Source organism: Pteropus vampyrus, unplaced genomic scaffold (assembly GCF_000151845.1).
Source record: "Pteropus vampyrus isolate Shadow unplaced genomic scaffold, Pvam_2.0 Scaffold167, whole genome shotgun sequence".
In the NCBI taxonomy this organism is placed as follows: Eukaryota; Metazoa; Chordata; class Mammalia; order Chiroptera; family Pteropodidae; genus Pteropus; species Pteropus vampyrus.
The window spans coordinates 2,306,849-2,331,547 of NW_011888948.1; the positions used below are offsets into that span (position 1 = coordinate 2,306,849).

At 41.9% G+C, this 24,699-nt stretch overlaps 1 protein-coding gene across 1 annotated transcript in view; it reads left to right on the top strand.

The window, feature by feature from the left end:
- FAM124A (family with sequence similarity 124 member A) overlaps positions 1 to 24,699 on the top strand; it is a 75,705-nt gene that overhangs the window by 10,818 nt on the left and 40,188 nt on the right. The window contains exons 2-3 of the mRNA XM_011370332.2: positions 1,786 to 1,817; positions 19,331 to 20,064. Of these exons, the coding sequence (XP_011368634.1) occupies positions 1,786 to 1,817; positions 19,331 to 20,064 (766 nt within the window). The remainder of the gene's footprint in view (positions 1 to 1,785; positions 1,818 to 19,330; positions 20,065 to 24,699) is intronic.

A 24,699-nucleotide genomic window follows, 5' to 3' on the forward strand; every position in this document is an offset into this window, starting at 1 on the left:
CAGGAGTATTTGGAAAATCCTAGCTGAAAATACTGACAAATTGTTAATAATAAGATAAATAGCCCCATCGCACATTCTTATTGAACATTTTATTTGAATTGTCATAAAATTTCTCTCAGTCTGACCATCTTAAGATGATCATATTGTAATGGAATTGTTTTGCTGTTGCATATACCGTGGTGGATGTTTGTCGAGCATTCATTGCATTTATGTAGAGTCACATTTCTAAGTACTGTCCTAAAGTTTATTTGTGTCCTGCCTGATTCCAGAAAACATGGAGTGCACCAACACCGGGGTTACAAATCCTGGGTTTCAGAATGTTACTGATTCTTGACTGTCCTTTCTCGTTCATTTCCCTGAGCCAGCCTGTCATCTTGCCCTAGCCAATTCGTTCTACATTTTAACTTCTTCCTTGCCACCACCCTGCACACATAGTTCAAGTCCTTATCATTACTCTCCTCCTTGTCTCTTTACGAATAGTATCACTTTAGTTTCCTAATCAAAAATGTAAAAAATTGGATTAGATCTAGGCAGATGCAGTTGGTAATATATAAAGGGATATGCAAATGGTAGTAGTTGTTATTCTTTCCAGTTTTAAAATTCAGTGATTCTATGACTGCTGAAATATTTCATTTGAAAAGAGACCACATGCTGTTTTTCTTCCATTTTCTTTCTCTAACAATAAATCAGTGCATATTTTTGTGTGAGAGATTACTTTAACTAGTAAGAGGCATGCTTTTTATGTTTTTTTAAAGTTTCGCATATATTATACTTTTTTAATGTGATGAGAAACTCAGTGGAGTAAAAATTAGATGATTCAAGAAAGGCACTATGAGACTAAGTTAATAAAAGAAGTTAGAATCTACAAAATTAAATATAATTAACCACTTTATTTGCATAACTATGTCCCCTAACTACCACCTTGGCCTACATACCTGAGAGATTAATTCCTACAGTGAATGACTTTGGGACACTTGGGGGGAGAAAACTAATAGCTTCTATACCAAATACGTTGCTAGAGAGGGAAGGTTTAGGAGCCACACCAGTATGACAGAAGCTTAGTAGAGATTAAGCAGGCATATCCTTGGCCAGACGCCCATCCGCGCAGAGACCAAATGCCAGCAGCTGATTTCTTAGCATAGAAACTGATGGCTAATTTCACCCTGGCCCTAACCCTGCCTTTTCCCTTTCCTGCTCACAGCCCACATCCTGTTACTCTACTGTTCAGCAAGATTTCTCAGTCAGGCATCATTGTGCCTTTGTGTTTCCTGATGGTTGACCAGACCCTGAATGTGGAAGCCCTCACAGCCAGGGTCCCCGCGCTCTCCCCAGGGTACACCACTCCTCTGCACAGAGACATTTGCCTGTGCTGTGGTGATAACATTTGAAGGGTAGTCATTTGCAGTAGTTTAACTTTGAGGGAAGTCATGACCCTTTTTGAGAATCTGTTGAAAACTTCGAGCATCTCCCCAGAAAAATAAGCATCCATTCAAATATTTGCGAGCAAATTTAAATGGTTCAGTACCCATCTGGTCTCCCATGTGAGAGAGTCATAGAGCTCATACTAAGGACCCCTGATTTCTAAAGTACCTTTAAAGTTTTGCTTTCAAGTTCAGACATAACTTTATTTGCACAAACAATACTCAGCACTGTATTTTTTTATTTATAGCATTTCTTTGCTAGTTAAATATTACGTACCATTGACTTTAAAATTCTAGCGAAGAAATTATTTGGACAAAGAAAAATAATGCCTAATCCTACTAATACTAAGATTTTGTGTTTCAGGTCTGACTACAGCCACTTGTCTTCCACTAGCAGTAAGTATGGTTTAAATGTCCTTTAGCATTGTCTTCACAGTCCCCCAGGGGTCATTCTCATCTATGCATGTAGAGAAAGCCATCTATGTGACCCATGCTTTAATGGTAAGACTCACTGAAGGTATACTTGCCAAAGAATCTGAGACAGATCTTCTATCTCTGGAAATGGGGCTTTTCCCTGTGGACACTCAGCCTGGAGGAACTAGCTTTATTAGTACAAAATGCTTCTAAAACACCTTCTCTGAAGAATTTGAGGTAACTCATTCATTCAACAAATACTTATCAAATACCTGCTGCCCGAAGGCTAACAGCTCAGAGCACTTTCGTTGGATCTGTGGGGTGGCCTCAGCTCATCTGTTGGGCAAACTTCCTCCCTTGTATTTCTGTGTCTGCAGGCAGATGTCATAGATAATTACTGTACATGGTTAAAAAAAAAAGATTGGGAATATGTTTATAAACATACTCTGAGCATAGAAAAAAGTGCCTCTACATTAAATATTAAATTACAAGTAAATCCATTTATGGGAAACAGGCTTTACATCTACGAACAATTTATAGTGATTAAGATCACTGTATAAATGACCAAAGCCATTCAAACATTTATTTTAAAATAACAAAAAATTCTTATAATAAATTCCTGATGTTTTGAGTTAGGACAAAACACTTCAGTATTCACTATCTCACTATCCTGTTAAACTCTCAGTTCAAAGTAGTTCCCAATTGGAAAGACATTTAATTGGATTATTCTGTTTACTGATGTTCTGGCTTAGTTTTCCCTTGCAATAAGAGACAGTGCAGAAAGCTGTAAATCTGAAATTGTAATTTAGTGTCAAACTATATTTAGTTATTAGTATAACTGCAAGGAGCATCTTCTGCTCATTTCAGCCAACTGGAGACTCAGCATTGCCCCTTCGTTATTAAGAACCATTAGTAATAATGAGAATAATGCTCCAGTGATTTGCATTCATTCCCTGAAGCTTTTGCATTCCTAAAATCAGAGCAAGCTCTCTTGAACTCTCTCTCTGTGCCACCATTTTCATTCCGGTTTTGCCCAGAGGCTATATTTTTTAAAGAATTATTTTTATAAAATACTTGCCCCAAGCCTTTGCTCAATTTGTAGCTCCCTAATCAGCCCTCTGGGTCACAACAAAGCACCTCTCTTGTCAGAGAAACCAGTAATTTGGTTTGGGATGTTTTCCTCTCCATTATTTTAATTGCAATCTCTGAATTGGAATTTCTCTTAGTGTAGCTGGGATCAATAGTTTTTTACTGCTCTTTATTTTCTCTTTAAATATTTGGTGATTCCTGTCTCACCATTTAGTGTTGGGGCTGCTTAATGAGTGAGGATGTGTATGTATGTATATGTATTTCATATTTCAGTTAGGAAATATATTTGCTTACAAATAATATAGGAAAAACAATGACTTGAACAAGTAGGGGTTTGTTTTCCTTTGACATTAAAAAAGAAACACCCAGAGGAGAGAGTGTAGGTGCGGTGTAGAAACTCTTTCAATAACTCTGCTGCACCATTCTCAGTTTTGGCTTCCAGCCTCAGGGTTGCCTCAGAGTCACAAAATGGCTGCCTCCACCATAGCCATCACATCCTTGTTCTGGGCAGGAAGAAGGGGTGAGTGGATCCTGGTGGGCCCCTGGCTGTCTTTGCCTGGTATTTTGCCTGGCCTGCCTTTCCTCCCTGCCAGAAACATGAATCCTGGCCACACTCATACTCAGGAAAAGGCCCCTTAAGCAGTCAGTGAAAGGTAACAGCGTGGACCCTTTCTGAAAAGGAAAAGGAAAATTTAAGTCTAGAGTTTTAAATCTATCCTTTAAAACAGTGGTCCCCAGCCTCTGGGCCACGGACCACTAGGGGTCCATGACCTGTTAGGACCTGGACCACACCGCAGTAGGTGAGCAGTGGGCAAGCAAAGCTTCATCTGTATTCGCAGCTGTTCCCCAGCGCTAGCATCACCGCCTCAGCTCCACCTCAGATCATCAGATATTAGAATCTCATAGGAGCACTGGTCCCTGGTGCCAAAAAGGTTGGGGACCACTGCTTTAAAACATAAGTTCAATGGCACAGCAATTTAAAAAAAAAAAAGAATTTCCCAAGAAAATTTAAAAATAGTATGTCCCCACAAACTATATAATCATACTCAGAGGACTGAATAGAGTGAAAGGTAATGTGTTTACTATCTACTCTGAATGATTCACTTCCAGGATCACTCTCCCTTCACAACTGACTTGGTGCCAGTGCCCACGTGTGACCAGCAGGGCCCAGAGGTCTGACTGTCGCAGGTCTTTCCCACTTGTTGATCCTGGGAGCAGCTCCTGCATCTCATTGTCATTCCATTGCCCTGTCAGCCTCTCTCCGCTCAATGGCTTGTTTCGGAATGATTCCCAGGTCCTGATAGGGATTCGAGCACTGGTTCTAACCATTCACTGTTACGAAATGAATTTTCCTGTCTGTGAATGGTTCTTACTCAACATTCATGTGATGCTCCTTTCCCTGTTTGTTCCTGCATTCACAAGGACATAAATGCTTCCTTGGGGTGAGCTAGGGTTAGAGTCTGTTTATCCACAGTTGGTTTTTCTCCTTACCACAATGATCAGGAAAGCTTTCTCCAAGAACAGCAGTAACTGTTTAGTCATCTTTTCCCTCGGAATGCAGGGGTTGCTTCCTCATGCTGCTTGCGCCTGATGGGAAAAGAAGAGAGGTCATCAGCAAAAGTACAAGACTTAGTTGTCCTAGGCCGTAGTCCTGGGTCCACCATGACTGAGCGGTATACCCTCAAGTCAGTTACCCTCTCTTAGCATCGCTTTCCTCATCTGTGAAGGAGATGTTGAGCTGGATGGCCTCTAAGGACCTTTCCAGAAGCTCTAGGATGCTATGATATAAATATCCTAGAAATTCCTCTAAACAGAGAAGAGAAGAAGGAAAAATGGAGGAGAGGAGGGAAGGAGTGAAGAATTGAGGAATCTGTACCTTTTTTCTTTGTCCCCAAATAGAGTTTGGAAGATGAGCATTCTCTCTGGTAGCCTGTAGCATCAATCTGCAGAATCAACCTGAGCTTCTGTACTGTGAGCTGCCTGTAAGTTGGTGGCGGTAGAGACATTGTGGTGAGGGGCAGTCAATGCTTTTTAATCCCCCTCGCCTCAAAAAAATGGACAAAGTATGGGACTGGGCAGGGCACGTGTGTTGCTGGGCCCTGTTTTTCCCCCACCTTATGGATCACGGAATTGCATCTCCACTGTGTCCAATGGATGTCACTTCCAACTCTTGGGGGAGTGGCTGAGCAGACTTCTTTAATGGATGGCTTGGTTTTGTGTGAGTGAATTTTTTCTAGTTGCAATTGATCCATTTGTCTTTCCAGATTGACAGGGCAGACAGGCTTTCTTTATGCTTTCTGCAGAGCCAAACACTGTTAGCACTCAGGAGATCTCAATAAGTCATAATACTTCCCAAGGAAGACAATAATTTAAACTCTCAGAATTTTAGGTTGTTTTTCTGGAATCCTGGTAAGAAGATCATCAAGCCACTATCTACAATTTGCATTCTTAAGTGAGTTAAATAAAAAGGGGAAATTTTATTAACAAGGTAAAAGAAAAACAATAATTATGCCAGGATGGAAAAATCAACTGTGCCACATAATGCTAATGAAACTTCCATCATGTATGATTGACTTTCCATTCAAATAAAAATTATAATTATACTTGGAGAACTACTCTCAGAAGATGCAGGGAGTTTTTAAATGGTATTTTTAGAACTGTATAAATTTCTCGAGGATTTCTAGCCCCAGGATAATGCCAGTAAGAAGTAGCCAAAGAATGAACGAGTTCTATTTGAAACTGTTCTCTATTCGCCCTCCTAATTTATGCCCTAAAATTATTCTTTCTCAAATATCAGGTGTAGTCATTGACCCTCCCTGGCCCTTGTGAACTGCTGGGGATATCAGAAATGCCTTGCAGTTTTGTGCCCCATCATACTTTTCAAAGCACAAACGGTAAAAGATCAGTTGACGTGACAGAGGCCCTTGGCAATGCCCTGAGAATTCTCCTAGTCTGAAATTGTGGAGAAATTGCCATGAACAGTGTGTTCTGCTGATTTGAATCCAGAAGCATGAACCAAGCCATGCCATAAAAGACACACATCATGGGCGGATGGGAGCCCCTGAATCTTCTTCATCCCTCTCAGACTTCAGATTCCTGCCCTTTTGTTTTTTCCCTAGAGTTTTTTTCTTAGCTTCCTGCTCCATCCTTCCAGCGACTCTGGTAGCTTCCTCATTTCCTGCCCACATGCTTCCTTCTGGCCCTGAGCTTCCGAAGTCCACAGGTCCAATGGAGTGCTGTCCCATCAGTTTTCCTGGGGTCTGTGACCTGCCCCATCTAGGCCCAACTGCTGCTGCGAGCCCCTGGATGTACTCTCATCTCAAGGAAAAAGGATCAGGTGATCACAGGTGTTTTTCAAATAGGAAAGTCGGTGTCTTGGTTAACTGCATGGCACTGTAGCTGGTCAGAGCCACCATGGGGACTTAACCAGTTCTGCTCACTGTCTGAGAGGACGTCTCATTGCTTCATGAGGCATCCTTTTCTCACAGGTGTATCTTTCTACATAAATGCTGTCTTTTCCCTTTCATTTCTCAGTAGTTTCATCATTTCCTTGCAGTTTCAGGATACTGAAGAAAAATATGCTTTGATTTTGTCTCTGGCCATATCTGTGCCTCTTCTCAGCATGGAGGAAAAGATAAGCCCATTGCGATTTAATTAATAACAAATGTAAGGAGCTTTAAAAGCAACGCATTGAGAAGATATGATTGAATACTATAGAACTCATCACTGTTGGGGAGTATTTGAATGTATATAATCTGTGTCTTCATATCCAAGCGCTAAATTCAGACTTAGAATAATGAAATATTATTTTTTTCTGTTTTTATTAGAGGAGATAATAACTTATTGACATATTTTATTCATTTTGGCGCCAGTTTTTTATCATGTTACCAAAAAAGAAGATCAGAATTTTGGAAGAGGTGGTAGTAACCAATTTAACTTTGATCCATTTGTACATTTCAGTTTTTCATTTTTTTCTTCTGTGTACAATACTTTCCCCATTATGATTTTCAGAGCAAATATTCTTTCAGAGTCTTATTCAATAAGATCTAGGCAATCTCAAATCTATTCATTAGTCCTATGAAGAACAATTTTAGGTATTGAACATGCTTAATTTAGTGATTAGCATGGAGTTCGCAGATTAGAATATAGCCTTTTAGATAAAGTTAGTTCTGGATGGTGACATAGTTTTCAGGGACCAACCTACCTTATATCAGTTCAAGGCCATCACTACTTTCATTTTCTACTTCCTCAGTTTCCAAAGGGCTTATTAGTAATACTAATGATGTTGTTTGATATACTATTGTAAACCCAACAGTTGACATAAAGCAAAATCGAAGCATCGGGGAAATAGTATATTTATTTCCAAATGGAGGAAAATCGGGATTTTGAATTCTACTCTACCACACTGCAGAGCCAAGAGCACTTGAGTGTGCAACTTCTCACTAATGAACCTCACATAAGAACTACTTCCATTTTTATCATGTTGAAGACCATGTTCTGGCACAACAGTCACATTTACTCGCAGAGCTGTTCCCAGAGGAGGTTCATGGTGAGCTGTTGCACAGCTGGAATCAGTCTCCACGAGTGGCCTTGTGTTGGACGGTGGTGTCACTGGTAACGTGGCCCTCGATATGTGGTCATAGCTACAGAGACCAATCATAAACTGCCAAGATGTTGAGCGAGTGGATGGATCAATCTGATTTCCTTGTCTGGTTTGTCCTCCTCTGTGGCTCTGCCTTCCAACATGACTGTAGGATTAAAGCTTTTACTCACCAGTACCTTTCGTTTTCCCCGGCATGGGGCATCTGGTACACCTCTAGCTGCTGCTCCTTAGCCGTGTGGGAAAGAACCCTTAAAACTGCTGCTCTGCTCCTCGGAATGCACTGGCCTCACTCCAGCTTGCCCTGACTATGGAGAGAGGGCCCTGCTGCCAATGGCTCTTCCCATGTCTCCAAGCATGGAAGCTTTCTGGAGCAGGTATGGCTTCAGGTCTGAGATTTATGTTTCTGGACCTTATTCTATGTGCTGGAGCCACTTAGTGTGTAGCTTGTAGGGACACTCATAAAAACACTACAGTCCTGGGAGTGTCCTTTTTGACAGGCCTGGGTCTTGTAGCCACTCAGGTAAGGGGTTAGTCACAGCCTGAGAACCACGGAATGCCAGCTGGCACAAGTCGGGGTATCTGCTCCCTCCATGTTTTGTCAGTTACCTGGAGAAGACATTTTTGGCTCAGCAGAACACATAAAAATCACCAAACTGGAAAACTTGCCACTCGGAGTGGTATAAGAAGCACTGCATCAGCATCGCCCTGGCACTTGTTCGAAATGCCGTATCCTGGCCGAGCTGAGACCTTCCAGGTCAGGCGAGCTGCTTGTGCTGCGGGTTTGAGGAGTGCCGATCGAGCCTGTCTCCCCAGTAAGCAAGATTGCTCTTAAATCATCCCTGGTAAATGTGGTGTGTCCAGATTCCCTACTCTGAGAGTCTAACTTCTAATGGCATAATGAAATTTACCATTAGATTTGCATAATGTCTAGAGGAGAAAATGTTACATTTGATAAATATTTAAATTATTTTATTGATAAATTAAAAGAAGAAAAATGTGTTCATCTTCTAAGAATGGTTTATTTTAAAACATAGGATTTGTCATTTATTAGGCAAGCTCAACATAGGTATCTGGAGCTTTTTTAAGAAGCACGTGGCAGTCTTATCTATAAGATCATGAAAGTAGCAAATGAAACCTCTCAGGTAAATGAAACTACTGAGGCTGGAAGCGTGACCGTGCTTAGACTGTTAATTGATAGTATGAGGTCTGTATATTCAGAACCTTCCACATAGGAACCTGAAAAACTAGACAATATTACTGTTTGACAGTTGATAAGCAAAAAGCAATAACCAAAGATACACATCAGGAAATCAAAGGCTGAGGACACTATACCACACAGACAACTCCTCTGATGCTTTGTTCTACTGACATCCGCTTCTAAATAAAATATGGTGTAGTCCTTCTGGCTTCAAAATAAGTTTTAATTGTGAGGTTTCAACTATGTAGAGAATGTTGATTTCTATCCAGGATATGAAAAAAATGAAGGCAAATTTCTCATACCACATTTCCCCTGAGAAGCTGAAATGACACTTTAGGGACGTCTGGTCTACCAGGGTTATCAGGACGCCCCCACCCCTGCCTAAGGGAGCGAACAGAAGTGCATAGTTACCACTGTACATCCCCCTGATATGCCTGGTGCTTTTCTTAATTTTAAATAATTATTATTATCCAAATAATACATAGTCATTATAGAAAAATAAGAAAATACAAATTAGTAAAAAGAATAAAAAATAATACATAGTCATTATAGAAAAATAAGAAAATACAAATTAGTAAAAAGAATAAAACTCAGAATCCTACTATCCAGAAAAAAACAGTAGTCACCATTTGATATCTGCCTTTATAGGTTTTTTTCCTTATTTGTACTAAGAACAGTTGTGAGAAATATTTCCTCTGTCATTCTATATTTAACATTTCATTGCCTCAGGCTTGAGCATTGTTTGCCTAGACTCAGAGTTGGAGGTCTTTCTATGAGATGACATGCTTAAGGGTTCACCATCAATTAGATTATAACACTTTCTACTATCTGTTGAAATCTAAGAACTTCCTATGAATTTTCAGTCACATGCTCAGGAATAAAAATAGACTGATGTATTTCTCAATAATTGAGCTGAACTTCATTCTTGAGCTGCCACCCTCACACCCTGCCAAGTGAAGGCACAGGTCTGCTCTGCTGGGGGATTCCACCACTGCAGGGCTCAACCCATGGGAAGTTCGGTACATGATCCTTTCTCAGAAATCTTCTGGTGTCCAGACTTTGGTCAGGTCCCTTCCAGTCTTCCTTTCACCAGAAGCCGAAACTCGACGTCTTCTGAGCTGGAAAAGCCACCCTTGCAGCATCACACGTTGTTCTGCATCCCAGTTTGTGGGGTGAACCCTCTGTTCTAGGTTTTTGGCCTTTCCTGGCTCAGAAATCCTTTTCTGTTTTCAAAACCCAGGCCTTCCATTAGAGAGCTTTGCCCTTCAAGACTGTTTCCTTCACCATGATTTGAAAAGATATATATAAATTTAGTAACTTGACGAATGGGTCTATCTGCTCCCACCCTCCCTGAAGCAATGAACAATGCAGACTCTATGTGGAGGGCCATAGGCAATAAGGAAATTGTGGGAAAGGTAAACTTTGGTTATTATCTCTGAAATTCATCCAATGCATCATTTAGAACTTACCATCTCCCATTTATGTTTTTCTTATATTATTCACAAGTGAACATTTTGCTTCTTCAGCTAGGTCGTGAGCTCTGGAAGGGACCATGTTTCCTGCTTAGCAGCCCTTGGGGCTGTTAGCAGGAGTGGGCACTTCAGAGCCAGGGGCAGCTGAGGTGCAAAGGGGAGAGCCCCAAATTGGGAGTTCAGAGATGTTCATTCTCTTTCTAGACCTGCTACTGACTAAGTGCTCAACATGGGCAAGTCACCTGACCTCACCTGTAAAAGGAGGGGGCTGGCCTACATGCCTTACCTGCTTTTAATTTTCTCATCATGTTCAGTAAACTTGTTCTTCATATAGGCTTCAAGGTACATATATTCTAAGGAAATGTGGAAACAAGATCAGCAACTTGTGTCATATTCAAACTGGCAAAGCATTTGAATATTTCATTGAATTTTAGCCTCCCCCCGATCCCAAAAAATGAGTCCACAGGCCCCATTGCTAGTTTGATCATGAACAAAGCCAGTGCCAGATTTCATCAGTGATTTTTCTATTTCACATTCAGGATATGTTTTATAAGTATGCATGTAGTGCTTTCTCCTAGAACAGTTGTAATAGCTAATCATTGTTCATGTGATTTCTCTACATCTTGCCAGAATAAATCCCTTTGTAAAATAAATCTTAATTACTATAATTGTGAGGATTTCTCCAGCTAGCTCTAGTGTAAGACTGAAAAGTCTACATAGAGTTCCTTGATGAATAAGTCCTTGGGATAGGTTTGGATTAATATCCTCCTCTTTTGTCTGTTTTGTTTTGATAAATGTACTTTACTTCTTAAAAACAAAATGTATATTCTAATCCTGTCTTTGGCAAGCCCTGCTGCCTCGTCCCCAGATCTACAGAATTTTACTGAAGTCCTGGCTGTCTCAGGATGCTTTGCTACTGATAAAAATGACAAGACAATGTAGTTTAGAAAGAATGGAAATTACTGAGTAGAAGAAAGGATTCTATGTAACATATGAGATACTTCATTTTGAATCCTTTAGCTTTGATACACAAAGGGTCTTAGTATATTTTTAAGCATTGGACATTGGTGTGTGTCAGACCTATTACCATCTCATAAACTTCCAAAGTCATGATAGTCCTAAGCACTCAGATAACTATACTAGGTATGTTTAAGTGTTTCTCCCTGCATTTATACCTTCTCAGACTAATTACGTATCAACCTCCTGGTGCTCTTCCAGAATTCAGGCCAAGCTGTGTCGGAATGTACAGTGTCTTTGTCACTACTCTCCGGTTAGTCTCTGGCCTTTGCTTCCACACCCCTCCTCTTCCCACCCAGAGGTTTGTTTCAGAATGAAGATCAGAAACACATTTTAAGTAAAATGGATGTCTCATTTCCACATGGAAAAAAAATGCAACGGATCTGAAGTGTCTGCTTACTTTCTATATTATTTCTTTCTTAATAGCGTCCTGGTTTCAGAATGAGCTCAAGAACATCCAGATTCCTGATATCGTTTCCATAACAGTGATGAAAATTGAGAGAGCCATCCAGTAACACAGTTATAGAAAAGCGGCACTTCTGACAAAAGCTTGAGAGAGGGGCCAAAGGATCAGAAAGATTCTGCATTCTTCTCCGTTGTCAAATGAATATATAGGTTCAGGCCTAACTGTTTCAGGCTATATTCCATTCCTCAATTACGGGAAAATTCTGTGAATTTGAGCTGAGAGAGGAGAACCTTATTATCTACATGATGAACACAGTTAAGCTTCCTTATGTTAAAAACTCTGCATGTCACCTCATTGCCAACACTAGATTCCCACTATTCCCAACTCTGCATCTAATTTCAACTTCAGTTTGGGGCTGGCACTGGGACCAGCCTTGCTACTTTCACAGCTCAAAGTTGTAGGCCAACCAAAGGCCTTGTCAAAATTATAAAATCGCTAAAAATTGAGAAAGTCTGAGATTTTATCCTAAGTATTGGCAGGGGCAAAGGGGATTGCTTCAATTTTTTCATTAGTTCAAAGGTTCAAGGAACTGGCTTTAAAAAAACTGCACAAAAAGAGAGGAAAGCAGATTATTCATTACATTGCAGATGAATAGACTCTTAGGGGAAGGAATTTAGGAGCTCTTTCAGAGAGCATTTATTTCAGGCATTCTGGGAAGACCAGGCATCTTCATGGGGCAGCTGGCTCTCCTAGGGCACTTCGTAGATGCAATGGGTTTTGATTTCATTGTCATTCTGAGGCCTCTTTTTCCCTCTCGTTTTCTGACCTAATCGTTCTTCACTGCATCAACCTGTGCCCTGCATGTGTCTTGTTGCATACCTGACCCACCATCTCATGTGGGTTTACTGCCACTGGATCAGGTGGGTCTGGCTGACGGGCCAAGTATCTAAGCCCCCTGAACTGTTCATTGCCACAGAGTGGGGCTTTAGAAATGCAAATGAGGAATTTATTTAACCTCTAAGGAGTTTCTTAGAGTCATGCATATGAGATTGGAAGATCTCAAGCCAGGCTCTAGGGCCAAATTCTCTAAACCAAGCAGCTTGTAGCAGCTAGAGGTGACTTTATTCAGACTGTTAGCCTCCTGGGGACTTAGGGGCACTGAGGCGCTAGCAGTTCTTATGGCACTGGAATGCTGCTTGGTGATTTATTCAGCTGATGGTAAATGGTTATGGCTGCTGCCGTGAATACCTCTTATTATACCTTCATTGAACATGGGTTTGTTCAGTGAAGTGTCTCTTACATTTAGCTACTTGACTTCATCTTACATATTTGTTAGTTTATTGTCTATCTCCCCCATTAGATTATATGTTTTAGGAAGGCAGAAATTCTTTTATTCACCACTGTATCTTACAGTGGCCAGTACATAATAGGTTCTCAATAAACATCCCTCGATTAAATAAATGATTGCAAATTGTCCATGATAAATTGTGGCTAAAATGACAGTGACATCAATCATTGCCCAAAAATTCTATAAAGAGGTATTTGAGCTTTGGAATGAGAGATCTGGACCTTCAATTATATTTACCTATTGCTGGAAAGGAAGTGCTTTGGAGACATACCAGTGTGCCAGTTCTTGGAGGCGGGCCAGTCTGGCAGGCACTGGACAGATGGAGACAGTGCAGGCAAGGCTAGTGTGAAACCCTGGGATGCAGAGAATGGCAGCAAGGGGTCCCGGTGCCAGCAGCATTAAGATAGCTTAGGGGCTTCCAGCATCAACACATCACCAGGCAGAAGGACCTCAGTCTCCTTCCTCTCCTTCACCAGACTCAAACTTAGGATGTCTGTGCAGGTCAGGGATGGCCAGGAACTGCCCAGGAATAATGGTCAGTCCATTCACAGTAGAATCTCCCATCTATATTGCCTGCAGGAGCTAAGCCACAGTTTCAGAGTCCAAGCAAGGAAACTGAGGTTCTGGTCAAGAAACCCACGGGATGATTCTAAGGAGGATTGACTTGAGAGACAAGAAAGCACATGGTGAGGAGCACAGAGACCCTGAATGACCTTTAGCAAGACAGATGACATTTCACCTGCAAAATGGGGACAATACACCTACATGTAAAGCTTTTAAGACAGTGTCTGGCAAATATAAAGAGCTTAATACATGGTTATTATTGTCTAAATTATTTTCTGTTAAGAGACCAAAAAAAAGGTGGCAGGGGGGATGTACAGGGGAGGTGAAATATTGGAGAAAAATGTAAAAACTACTCAGATTGATAGTACACTTTCCACCTCGCAGAAGGCCTGAACTTGTGTGTACTTACCCAAGGCTGTTTTTTGTTTCACATTATGGAAGGGAAATCTAATAGTGTATAATCACATAGGAAAGACTCTTCCTTGTCCTCTTGGGAAGCACAAACTAATTTGAAAGCTTTGTTACTATTGTGTGGGTAGCTCCTTTCCGCTAACCAGCCTTGCGGGGGAGGGTGTCCGTCACCCAGTCTGTTTTGGGGCTGTGCTTTGCCCCAGATGAACAGGTGCTCTCTGAGGGCCTTTGAGAAGACATGTAACAGATATGATAAAGGCAGAGCATATCCCATAGTTGTGGCGTCTTTGCTTCTCCAGGGAGGCTTTTCGTGACAATTAATTATTCACATTTTCTCTCCTACCCCTCAAATACTTGGTTTCCTGTCTAGCTCCACAGACGCAGTTTTTCCTTGGGGGATGTGTAACCCTAGCCCCCCCGATGACAGTTAGGCGCTGTATACTGTGGCTCTTTGAGCCTGTTTATGTTAGGCTTATGTGCAGTGGGCACATGCTGGCGATGGCTGGAGCATACTAATGCTGCCACTCATTCTCCTTCCTCTTTTGAGGGCAAGACTTTAGCCACTGACCTGTCCCTGGTTCTTACAGTGCAGAGGGAGAGAGCTCTAGAGTCGGTCAATTGTGTGTACCCAGAGCTGCCCAGGCAAGCTGGTGCTTGAGCTGCTGCTTGGTCCAGTGCCCTTCAGCCCCACCCCCCTGCTCCTACTGGGCATCTTGCCCTTTGGCAAAGCTGTGAATATTCATTCACTCATCCATGCAGACTCAGAGTGGCCTTTGTAACTGCTCCCTGGGAAACCTTTGTGAGGCTGATAGAGGTGGCCCAATGCTGAGCACCCTGACAACTCTGTCTGGAGACTCGGAAGCTACCTTACCCCAGGTTTCTTCACAGCCGGGCTGCTTACGCATCCGCAGACTTTCTCTGTCACTCACTCTTCTGCTTTCCTTTCACTGTTGCACCCACCTACAGTGCTGGCCTGTTTCAGCTGCTCTCTGCGGCAGTGCTCAGATGTAAAGACCTGGATATGTGCCATTGGTGAGGTGGTTTATGGGTTATTCTTCCTCAGAAACCCAGGGCCAGAAGAAAGAGGTGTAAATGGGTGTCCAAGACATGAAGCTATTGGCTGGTGGCTGAGAAGCCAGCGAGGCAGAAGGAGGCAGGAGAGCAGTAGAGAGAGGTAAAGTAGTAGCATTGTGGCCGGAGATGGCTGGAGAGTCACAGCAGCTCTCATTCTGCTGTGAAACAAATACAGAAGAGAGCGTGAGCATACCTCTCTTCAGAGCTGTGGTGTGACTGTGCCACAAAGTCAGATACTGGGTGACATGGGCAGGTGACCTCACCTCTTTGTGCCTCAATCTCCTGCTCTCTAACATGGGGATAATTATAGCACCCCCTCCTTCAGGGTTGTTGTGAAGATTAAATGGTTCATACATGTAGAACACCAGGAAAGTGCCAGCCCACCTACAGTAGTGAATGTCATACGAGTGTTAGCTAATGTTGTCACCCCAGGTTCATGGCCATATGCACGCCCTGAGTGTAGTGCAGGATCGAAGCAGAGCTGCCTGACTGCTCCGACGACTTCTTTTCCCAAACACTCTTTATGTAACATGTGTCCTTTTTTCTCCTCACAGAAATCATCTCTAATTTTCTCAAGTAAATTTTATCCCCAAATTGTTTCAAAGCCTTTCTGCCCCCTTCCATTTATATTGGGCATTCATTAATATTTTAGCAAAGTCACATGTCTCCACTGTCAGGAGATCAAGTCACCATGGAAAAGTGAAATATGCATTTTAGGTGATTGTGGTATCTTCTCCTATCTTTACTAGAGTTACTGACTGGCAGAAAATTTCATTGGTTTGCATTTTCACTACTTTTGTTTCTATTGCACTTTTGATAATGGTGCTAATGTTCAGTGAGACAGAAAATAGCCAGGTGTGCAGAAAGAGCAAGAGAAGAAAAGGACCAGAATAATCCACGAATTCGGATTGCTTTTTAAGCCATTGTGATGAATTCCCCCATAAGTGGGGCCACACACTAATGAGATAACTGCATAAAAGCAAGAATATAGTCTAAAAGTAACTGGCCCATCCTTATTCAGCCCATTACCTCAGCAACACACAGGTCCAGTGCCAGCAGGACATCTATCCTGGAAGTCATCTGGGCATCTCAGGCCAACATAGCCAGAATGGAACTTCTACCTTTCCCCTTCTTCCTCTGTTTCCTAGCTCTGTTAAGCATCAACATCAGGCCAGTGCTCAAGCTGGAAACAGCAAAGTGCACTCCTCTCCTGCTTTTCCTGCTCCCCACCAGGCCTGTGGGTTCCAAGTCCTGTCACATGTACCACTAAATAGCGTCTTAATATATGTCTCTTCCATATACCCACTGACTGCCTGAATCTATAATATTGCTCTATAACAACCATCCCCAAATGGTGGCTTACAAAACAGTCATTTATTATTTTCTATGTGTCTTGGGTCAGCTGATCTAGACCAAACTAGCTAGGTGGCTTGTACCATGTGCCATTGGAGGTCTGAGGTTGGCCGATGTAGGCGAGCTTGCCTAGGGTGGCTCTGCTCCATTATCTCTCATCCTCCTTTCTGGCAGCAGTGAGCTAACCTGAGCATGCTCTTCTCATGGAAATGTCAGAAGCACAAGAAGTCAGGCTGACAAACATGTCACCCTTGTTTCTTTCTACTGGCCTAGCTAGGCTTACGGTCTAACCCAAAGTCAAAGAGTAGCCAAACACACTTCACCCACTTAGTAGGAGTAACCAAGTCATATGGCAGAGAGCAAAGAGCTAGGGCAGGATAAAGAACTAGGGCCAATAATGCCATCTCCTGCACTGACTTGTTATGTCTCGTCTAGACTCTCCACTCATCTTCTAACTTCTGACTTTGTCCTTGGTTAACCTCCCCCTGACTTGATGCTAACATCTCTTTGTTAAAACTTTCCATTGTCTCTTATCAGTACCAAATTGAGCTAAAGTCCTGTGCAGCTTGGTTCCAATACATTTTTTCCGGCTGTATCTGTTGTGATGTTTCAGAATTACTCACCACCCCCTTCCAAATGTGCTTGTTTTTTGCACAGTTCTGTGCCTTCATAAACAGTCTTCCCTCTTCCCACTGTCATCTACCCCACATGGTGGTTATTATAAGTGAGATGTTGTTTACCTTTCAAGACCTATTCACTTGGCACCTCCTCCAGAAAGCCTCCTCAGAAACCCTCTGGAGAAAAAGTTGCTCCTTCCTTTGTCATGTGGTAGTAAATGAGAATTGTATCATGCTCATATTTAACTCATACAAATTGGGGAATACATGCTCAGCCAAAGTGGGGTCAGAGCGGCGGGGTGGGCAGGATTTAAATAATTCCACTCTGTGATCATGGAGCACTGAGATTTAACGCTGCTGTTGCCTTTGTCATCCTTTGGTTCCAGAAGCCCCTCAAGCTCTCAGAATCCTCTTGTAGAGTGAAAAGAGTAAGGGGGAATAGTGTTTAATAATACAAGACTATTCTTTTTTAACAGCCACGAAGCAAACCTGTTGTTTCACTGGGTATTCAATCAAAGAGACATCTATCTGACTGTGTTGTCTTCTTGTAAGTCAATGCCTTCCATACAGTATTAGAAATTTAAGAGACTTTCAGTGATAATATTGTCTATAGGTACTTTTTCTTTTATGGTGGCTTTAGGATCCAACCCTTGCCTAAGATAGTCTATTGTATTTCCTATAGGCACATATCAGGTTGAATTTTAATTTTTTATGTCTTTGTTTCCCAACTAAATCTTGAAGTGGCTTATGATTCTCATTTGTGGCTTATGGTTCTTCAGAGGGCTACTGCCTGTGGCTGGGCAGTGCACAAGTCTCAGGGTACACTATTCACCCCAGAGTCTATGTAAACAGACTCCTGTAGTAGTCAATCGTACCAGCTTTCTTGTCTTCCCAATGCCTAGTACATATGGCTTGCTAAAGGAATGTGTAAATGAATGAATAAATGAGAAAAAGAAAAGGCAACAACAAATTAAACTAACTATTCCCAAGTGAGATATCTAAAAGTCAGAGTTGGGACGAAAATTCAGATAGGTTTTGATCCAACAAAATTAAAACTATGTTATTACAGTTGCATATGACGGAATATACCCATAAGTCCACTTAGAATGTCTGGTTTACCTACAACAACAAAAAAAAATTACTTTCATCCTGTGAACTGACTTAAGATTATGGTTCCTGAAAGCACATCACACTTCTCAAACATGACTGATTGCATGGTTGCCCTATGCCTAACACCCTAGTAGACATTATGAGGCTCGTGTGTGAAGACAGATCTGGATTCTAGATGACTCTAGACCCCCAAGTCACAATAGACTTACAGATCTCTTGATTGCCCTTGGATGAGTCATAAAGCTTAAATATAGATGGCAAATAGAGCCATCTTTTAAAAGAGCAAGACGTTTGTCAAGTTATCTCATACGATATGCTGAATATTTCTGAATTAGAAGTATGTCAGTGTGGCCAGCAAACTGTTCACTCCGTAGAAAAGTGTTTCCAGGTTAAACAGTCAACTTCACACTTGGAACTTGATGCTTCCAGACGTTTTGCCAGAGGATACAGAGTAACTGACCCATCTAGGATGTATGGGCTTCTGAGTGGACATGGCCTGAGCAGAGTCCTAAAAGATAGCATTACACAGGCAGTAATGGTCCCACCTTGCATCTCCCACCCCTAACCATAGCCCCCGTAAGCTCCAACAGCAGGAACACTGTTCTTGTTCCAATTATTCTTCCCTGTATTCCAGCAGCAAGATGACCGTGATTAGGCCACCCATCATCAGGACACTGTTGGCAGAATGTCTCAACAGCCAGCACTTGATCTGTCAATTAGAGTAAGTGCCTAGCATAGCACCTAGCCTAGGTCATGAAGAAAAGATTCCATAAATGTTTGTTAAATGAATGAACCAAAAAAACCAATGAAATAAGCAAACCAGAGGAGTACAAAGGTATAGGGAACATTTGCTCAGTAAGGCACTGTAGTTACTTCAGGAAATACTAAATGGTGTACACTTAATGCTACAGCATCTTACCTAATGGGCCTGTTATCCCTTCCAGATCAATGGAGACTTGACTTTCTGCTGCCTAATAGAAAGTATACTCAACCCGATGAAGCACAGAACCAGAATTTTCCTAACACTGCCAGGTTGGGAACCACTCTTAGCGACAGTTCTTTAGTTTTTGGCTGCTACAGTACTGGAACAATAGATTTTGCACATGAACTTGGGATCAGGGAGGCAATCAGTTAGAATTTAGTTTGTCTTCCTGCCAAGGCTTTGCATGTTGTTACAGGTCACCTGAATGACATAGTCACAATTTGGGGACTTTTTCGTTTTTGTGCTCCCAGGTGAGCTTTCCTTGGAGGAGGCGCAGGACCCTTTCCTGGTCAGCATCCACATAATCGCAGACCCAGGGGAATCCCAGCCCCTGCAGGAGGCCATCGACAAGGTCTTGGCTTGGATCCACCCAGACCTCCACTTGTTCCTGGTCTCTGAAAGGAGGGCTTCCCGGCGGCGCAGAAAGCCCCCAAAGGTGGCGCAGCCGGCCCTGGCGGTGGTCCTCTTCCTGCAGGAGGAGTATGGCGAGGAGCAGATCCTGCAGCTGCACCGCACGCTGCAGCGGCCACCCTGGCGCCACCACCATACAGAGCGCGTGCCCAGCAGGTTCCTGCCCTACCTGCCTTGCAGCCAGGACTTCTTCACGCTGGCCCCCGGGACGCCGCTGTGGGCCATCCGGCCTGTGCACTACGGCAGGGAAATCGTGCGCTTCACCATCTACTGCCGCCACGACAACTACGCCGACATCCTCAAGTTCTACGAGCTCATCCTCAGGCGGAGCCCCAGCCAGAGGAAAACGGACTTCTGCATCTTCCCCATTTTCTCCAACCTGGATGTGGACATCCAGTTCTCCCTGAAAAGACTGCCCTGTGACCAGAACCCGGTCCCCACTGACTCCTCGGTGCTGGAGTTCCGAGTCAAGGACATCGGCGAGCTAGTGCCGCTCCTGCCCAACCCCTGCAGCCCCATCAGTGAGGGACGCTGGCAGACAGAGGACCACGACGGGAACAAGATCCTTCTGCAGGTACCCTGGGGGAGGTCTGACTGCGTCTGTCTCCTTGTCTGTTTGCGGGGACCAAGAAACAAGTGGGTGGGCTCTGCCATAAACCCTAGTTAGTAGAACAATGAGTTAAGAAAACGAGGGGTCCCCCTGTCTGCCCTTAGACTAAGTCAGGGTGTCTATACTCTACCGAAACAAAAGAGGAGGCATGGAGGCTCTTCCATGGTTCTTTTCACTTTACCATCATTGCCATGTACCTCAGGCAGCTGCCAGTCCACCCTGCCTCCTCACCCACCTGTGTCTGTGCACCCACTAAATGCTCGTGGCTCCTGGGGATTTCTGATGAGCTTGTATGGGGGGTACTTATTAAAGATTCCTGAATCTATTTCCTGACTCACTTAGAGAGTTTTTGTCAATGTATTCTTCACTCCCATAAAGGAACTTAGGGAAAACCCGTGAAAATAGTAAAATATGGAAATAGTAAAGTATATTGCAGTCAAGAGAGAAGATGTCTGTTCTCTTCTTCACTCTGATGCCACTTCCACCCTTCCACACGTCCTCCACTGGGCAATAGGTTGTTAAAATTCAGTGACCACTTGAAAAATGACTTTCTCATAAACATTTTAAGAAGTAAGTGATACCTGTGGAGTTTCTGGTTTCATTAAGCTTGGGAAGGGATGAGTGAATATTTTTTAAGGAAATGGATGCAGTAGACTACCCTGTTCCTGCCATGGTTAACGCCTTTCTCCTTCTATCCTTCCAGCACTTGTCCAACACTCTTTCAAGATCATAAATCACACTCTAGGATTCAAAATTCAGCACACAGATTTCTGAATGTCCTCCCCCTGGCCTTACCTGATAAATGCTTTCTAAACCCAGGCTTTCTTGAATTAACATGCACATCAGTTTGAGGGATATAGGACTTTGTTTTACTGAAAAGTCTCTGCCAGCTCAGTTTTCGCTTTTGACTACCTGAAAGGAGAAAGTTGATAGCAAATTAAGGGCCATTGTCTTGAAGGGTGCTGACTGTAGTTACTTGTATCACAGGTTAAGTTTCCGTTTTGGTTGGTTTGGGCATTAAACATCAGGACTGTAATCTACGTTATCACAAAATGAACTGAAATCTTGGCACATGTCAGATATGGGTTAAAACTACAGCCAGGCCACATTGCTTAAGTCAGAAAGGTCACCTTTCTATTTATAGGAACTAGATAATTTTCAGATTTCTCGTTGAACTATACAGATAAGTAAATAATATCGCTTTATTATTCAGTGAACTAAAAGCTAGCTCGCTTTGCTCTATAATCCTTTTTGAAAAGTGAGAAAAAAATTTTCTTCTGTGTTTGAAGACTGCCAGTTCTTTATGCAAAATATAATGCAGTTGAATAAAAAAGTTAATGGAAGGTTTTATTTATACTAAAAATGAATGTAATTGTTTCTGAAGGGACTTCTTCCTTTTTGCTCTTGATCCCTATAATAACGTAAGTGAAAGAACAAAGTGTGAAAGCTGGGCCTGGACTCTGCTCAAAAGAACCATTGAAAGAATATTTCAAAGAAGATCCACACATAAATGGTTATAAAATCTGTACAGGTGCAGGATTTTGAAGTTACAGCATCAAAGTGTGAAAAGGATAAGAAAAAAGATTGGTATCTTAGGCCTCAGAAATGCAGGTCTTTGTTCAAAATAGTAATATGTCAAGGAGTTAAATTAACGTGAGCAGAAATGACTAATAGCCCTCTCATAAATTTTGATCATGGCCATTTGAATGGGTTAGTTACTTCAGCACTGCAGAAAGCAACCTTCTGCTCTAGCATGATATATACACCTGCTCACCTCTTTAAGTTACTTTTAAAAGTAAAAATTTATGTTTCAGCCTTTAGCAAAATCAAGATATTTAGGTCATGGGGGAGGGATGAAGTTGAGAGAGTTCATTTTTTTCCACATTTTCTTTAGCAGTATATGTTTTCCCAAGTTCCATTTTCAACTATAAATTTTAATATAAATTATTTTGTTCAGTTGGGTGGAGTTATACATTGAAGAAAAATCTTTGTTGGGTAGTTTTTAATTACTTCTCGAAATATAGGTTGCATTTTATTTCCTTCTCCTGTCCCATTCACTTAACATTCCACATTTCAGAGGCCTCTTCCCCCCATTTAATTCCTTTTCAGGAGAAAAGCTGAGAGGCTTTTTCTGAGAGCTACTCAGCCTTTCGTAAGAATTTGGAAATGTTTTTTACTAAGCTCTGATAAGATGAAGAGAAAGCCTTCCTCCTCCTGAAACTTATCTTTCCTTTTTTCTTGGCATTGCTGGGTTCAGGGGAATAGGCAGGAGGTGGGTTTGCGGGGAGTTGCCAGCATTAGGAGTTGTCTGAGATCCCCCCGAAAAATGCATCTTAGAAATTTGCATTAATGGCTGATGATACTAAGCTTTCTGGAATCAAGGTCTGTGTTCGTGAATTTTTTCACATCTCCTAGAACTAAACTAATATAAATTATATACCTACAAAAAAATACACACATCATAAATATACAGCTCAGTGAATTTTCAAAAATTGAACATTTGCATTAGCAGAATCCAGATGAAGAAACAGAACAGAGATGAAAACAGAAAGAAGGCCTCTCCTCCCCACTCTTGGGACTTCCTGCCCTGAAACAAACATATTAATTACTCTATATTGCTTGAAAGGGGGACAGAAGTACCTAGTCAAAAGTGTAGGGAATATGGGCATAATATCTTTTTCTCTTTTTTGTATTTGCAAATAGATTTCATATGTTTAAAACAAGATTTAAGATTGCCGACAAAGATATATACCACATAAGATTAGTAAAAATCATTACATGCTGAAGAGATTTGAAGTAGAAGAAAAATATTAATAAGAAAGTAAGGAAAACCAAGTATGACATCCAAAATGCACGTCATTTTCTGTATGCTGTCTAAAGCTGTACTATACAATTGGTAGCCACTAGCCACATGTGGCCATTTAAATTTAAAACTTAAGTTAATTAAAATTAAATAAAATTGAAAATTCACTATATACATTTCAAGCATTCAGGTGGCTACTATACATATACAGAAAATTTCCGTCATCACAGAAAGTCTATTGAACAGTGTTCTAGAAGTAGGCCCCAAATTTTGCTGAGTTTTCCAGCAGCAAAAGCAAAATGGAAAATCATCAGTGATATAATTTAGAGTCTGTGAGCTAAAAATAAACCAGATGTACGGTATTGCTGGTTTTGAGTCCTGATAGCAGTGTTCCCTGACTGACCTTCTCACGTTCCTGGTGGTGTCAACAGCCCACCATCAACTGTACCTCTACAACAACTACAAAGCCTCACGGGCTTTTTCTTATATAGTGCCTGTGATGTGGGCCAGGGCGCCCAGCCAAGTGTTAGCACAGGAAAGTCACTGCACAGAAGGAGGCTGGGCGAAACAAGGTGGTCCTGCTTGCAGCTCCTGGGGGTTTAGCTTAATCCTAGAGGGAGGGATAATCTCCCAAAATATGTTTCTCACAGCCAAGCTTTCAGTAGTGACAGTGAGCTTGGCATTTTTATTCCCAGCCAAGTGCCTGGGGTAGACCTGTTCCATGTAGCTGGTAAAGGACAGAGTTATATGCCCTGTGACTTAGCCAAGCTGGGGTATGTATTGGCATATTCTTAGAGAACCCTGAGGAGACTGACAAGGACATGGGCCTGAACTGAAGGCCACCCTACTCATTTGGAGGCCTGCCATGGATATGCCTGGGCAGGGTCAAAGCGCTCCTTAAGAATGATTTGGGGTTCACCCAAACACACAGACAAAAGCACAGTTGAGGATCCAAAGCTCGATTCCACAGAGAAAATGTGGCCTCAGTTTTAGGTTAGAAAATGTTGAGAGCAGGTTGCTCCATGTCTTCACAGTAGCAAGGTGATTTAATAATGGTATTTAGGTCTATAGAAGACTTCTCCCACGGGATATAGTCACCGGATGTTCTTTGTGCCCTCATAAGGCAGAAGAGGAAATGAGTTTTTAAAAAGGTTTTTAATTAAGAAGTAAAAGGCAAGAAATCCTGACACAAAGGATTGTTACCAATTGAAAGAGTTACCAGGCTCAGTCTCTGGGATTGTCTTCACTGGAGAACTTTTAAGATCTCATCCACACCACTGGTTTAATTGTCTTCTTCATGCAGGGAGGAGATTGACTTGGAGGTCAGTCCTAGAATACCAGGGACATAGGTGCTGTGAGGACAGGGAGAGGGATGCTTATGAGGATGCAGTTGAGGGGCTGAGTTGGCCCCAGAGACTTAAAAAATGTTTAATTATGATAACACACATAACAATAAAATTTACCATCTTAACCATTTTTTAAATGTAATTTAAGTGGTGTTAAGTACATTTATATTGTTGTTCAACTGTCACCACCATCCATCTTGGAATTCCTTTCATCTTTCAAGACTGAAACATACCTATTAAACAATAACTCTTCATTCCCTCCTCCCCTGTGGCCCTGGCAACCTCTATTCTACTTCCCATCTCTATGAATTTGACTACGTACCTCATATAAGTCTTTTCGTGACTGGCTTATTTCACTTAGCATAATGTCCTCAAGGTTCATCCATGTTATAGCATGTGTCAGAATTTCCTTCTTTTTTAATTAAGGCTAAATAATATTCCACAGAACAT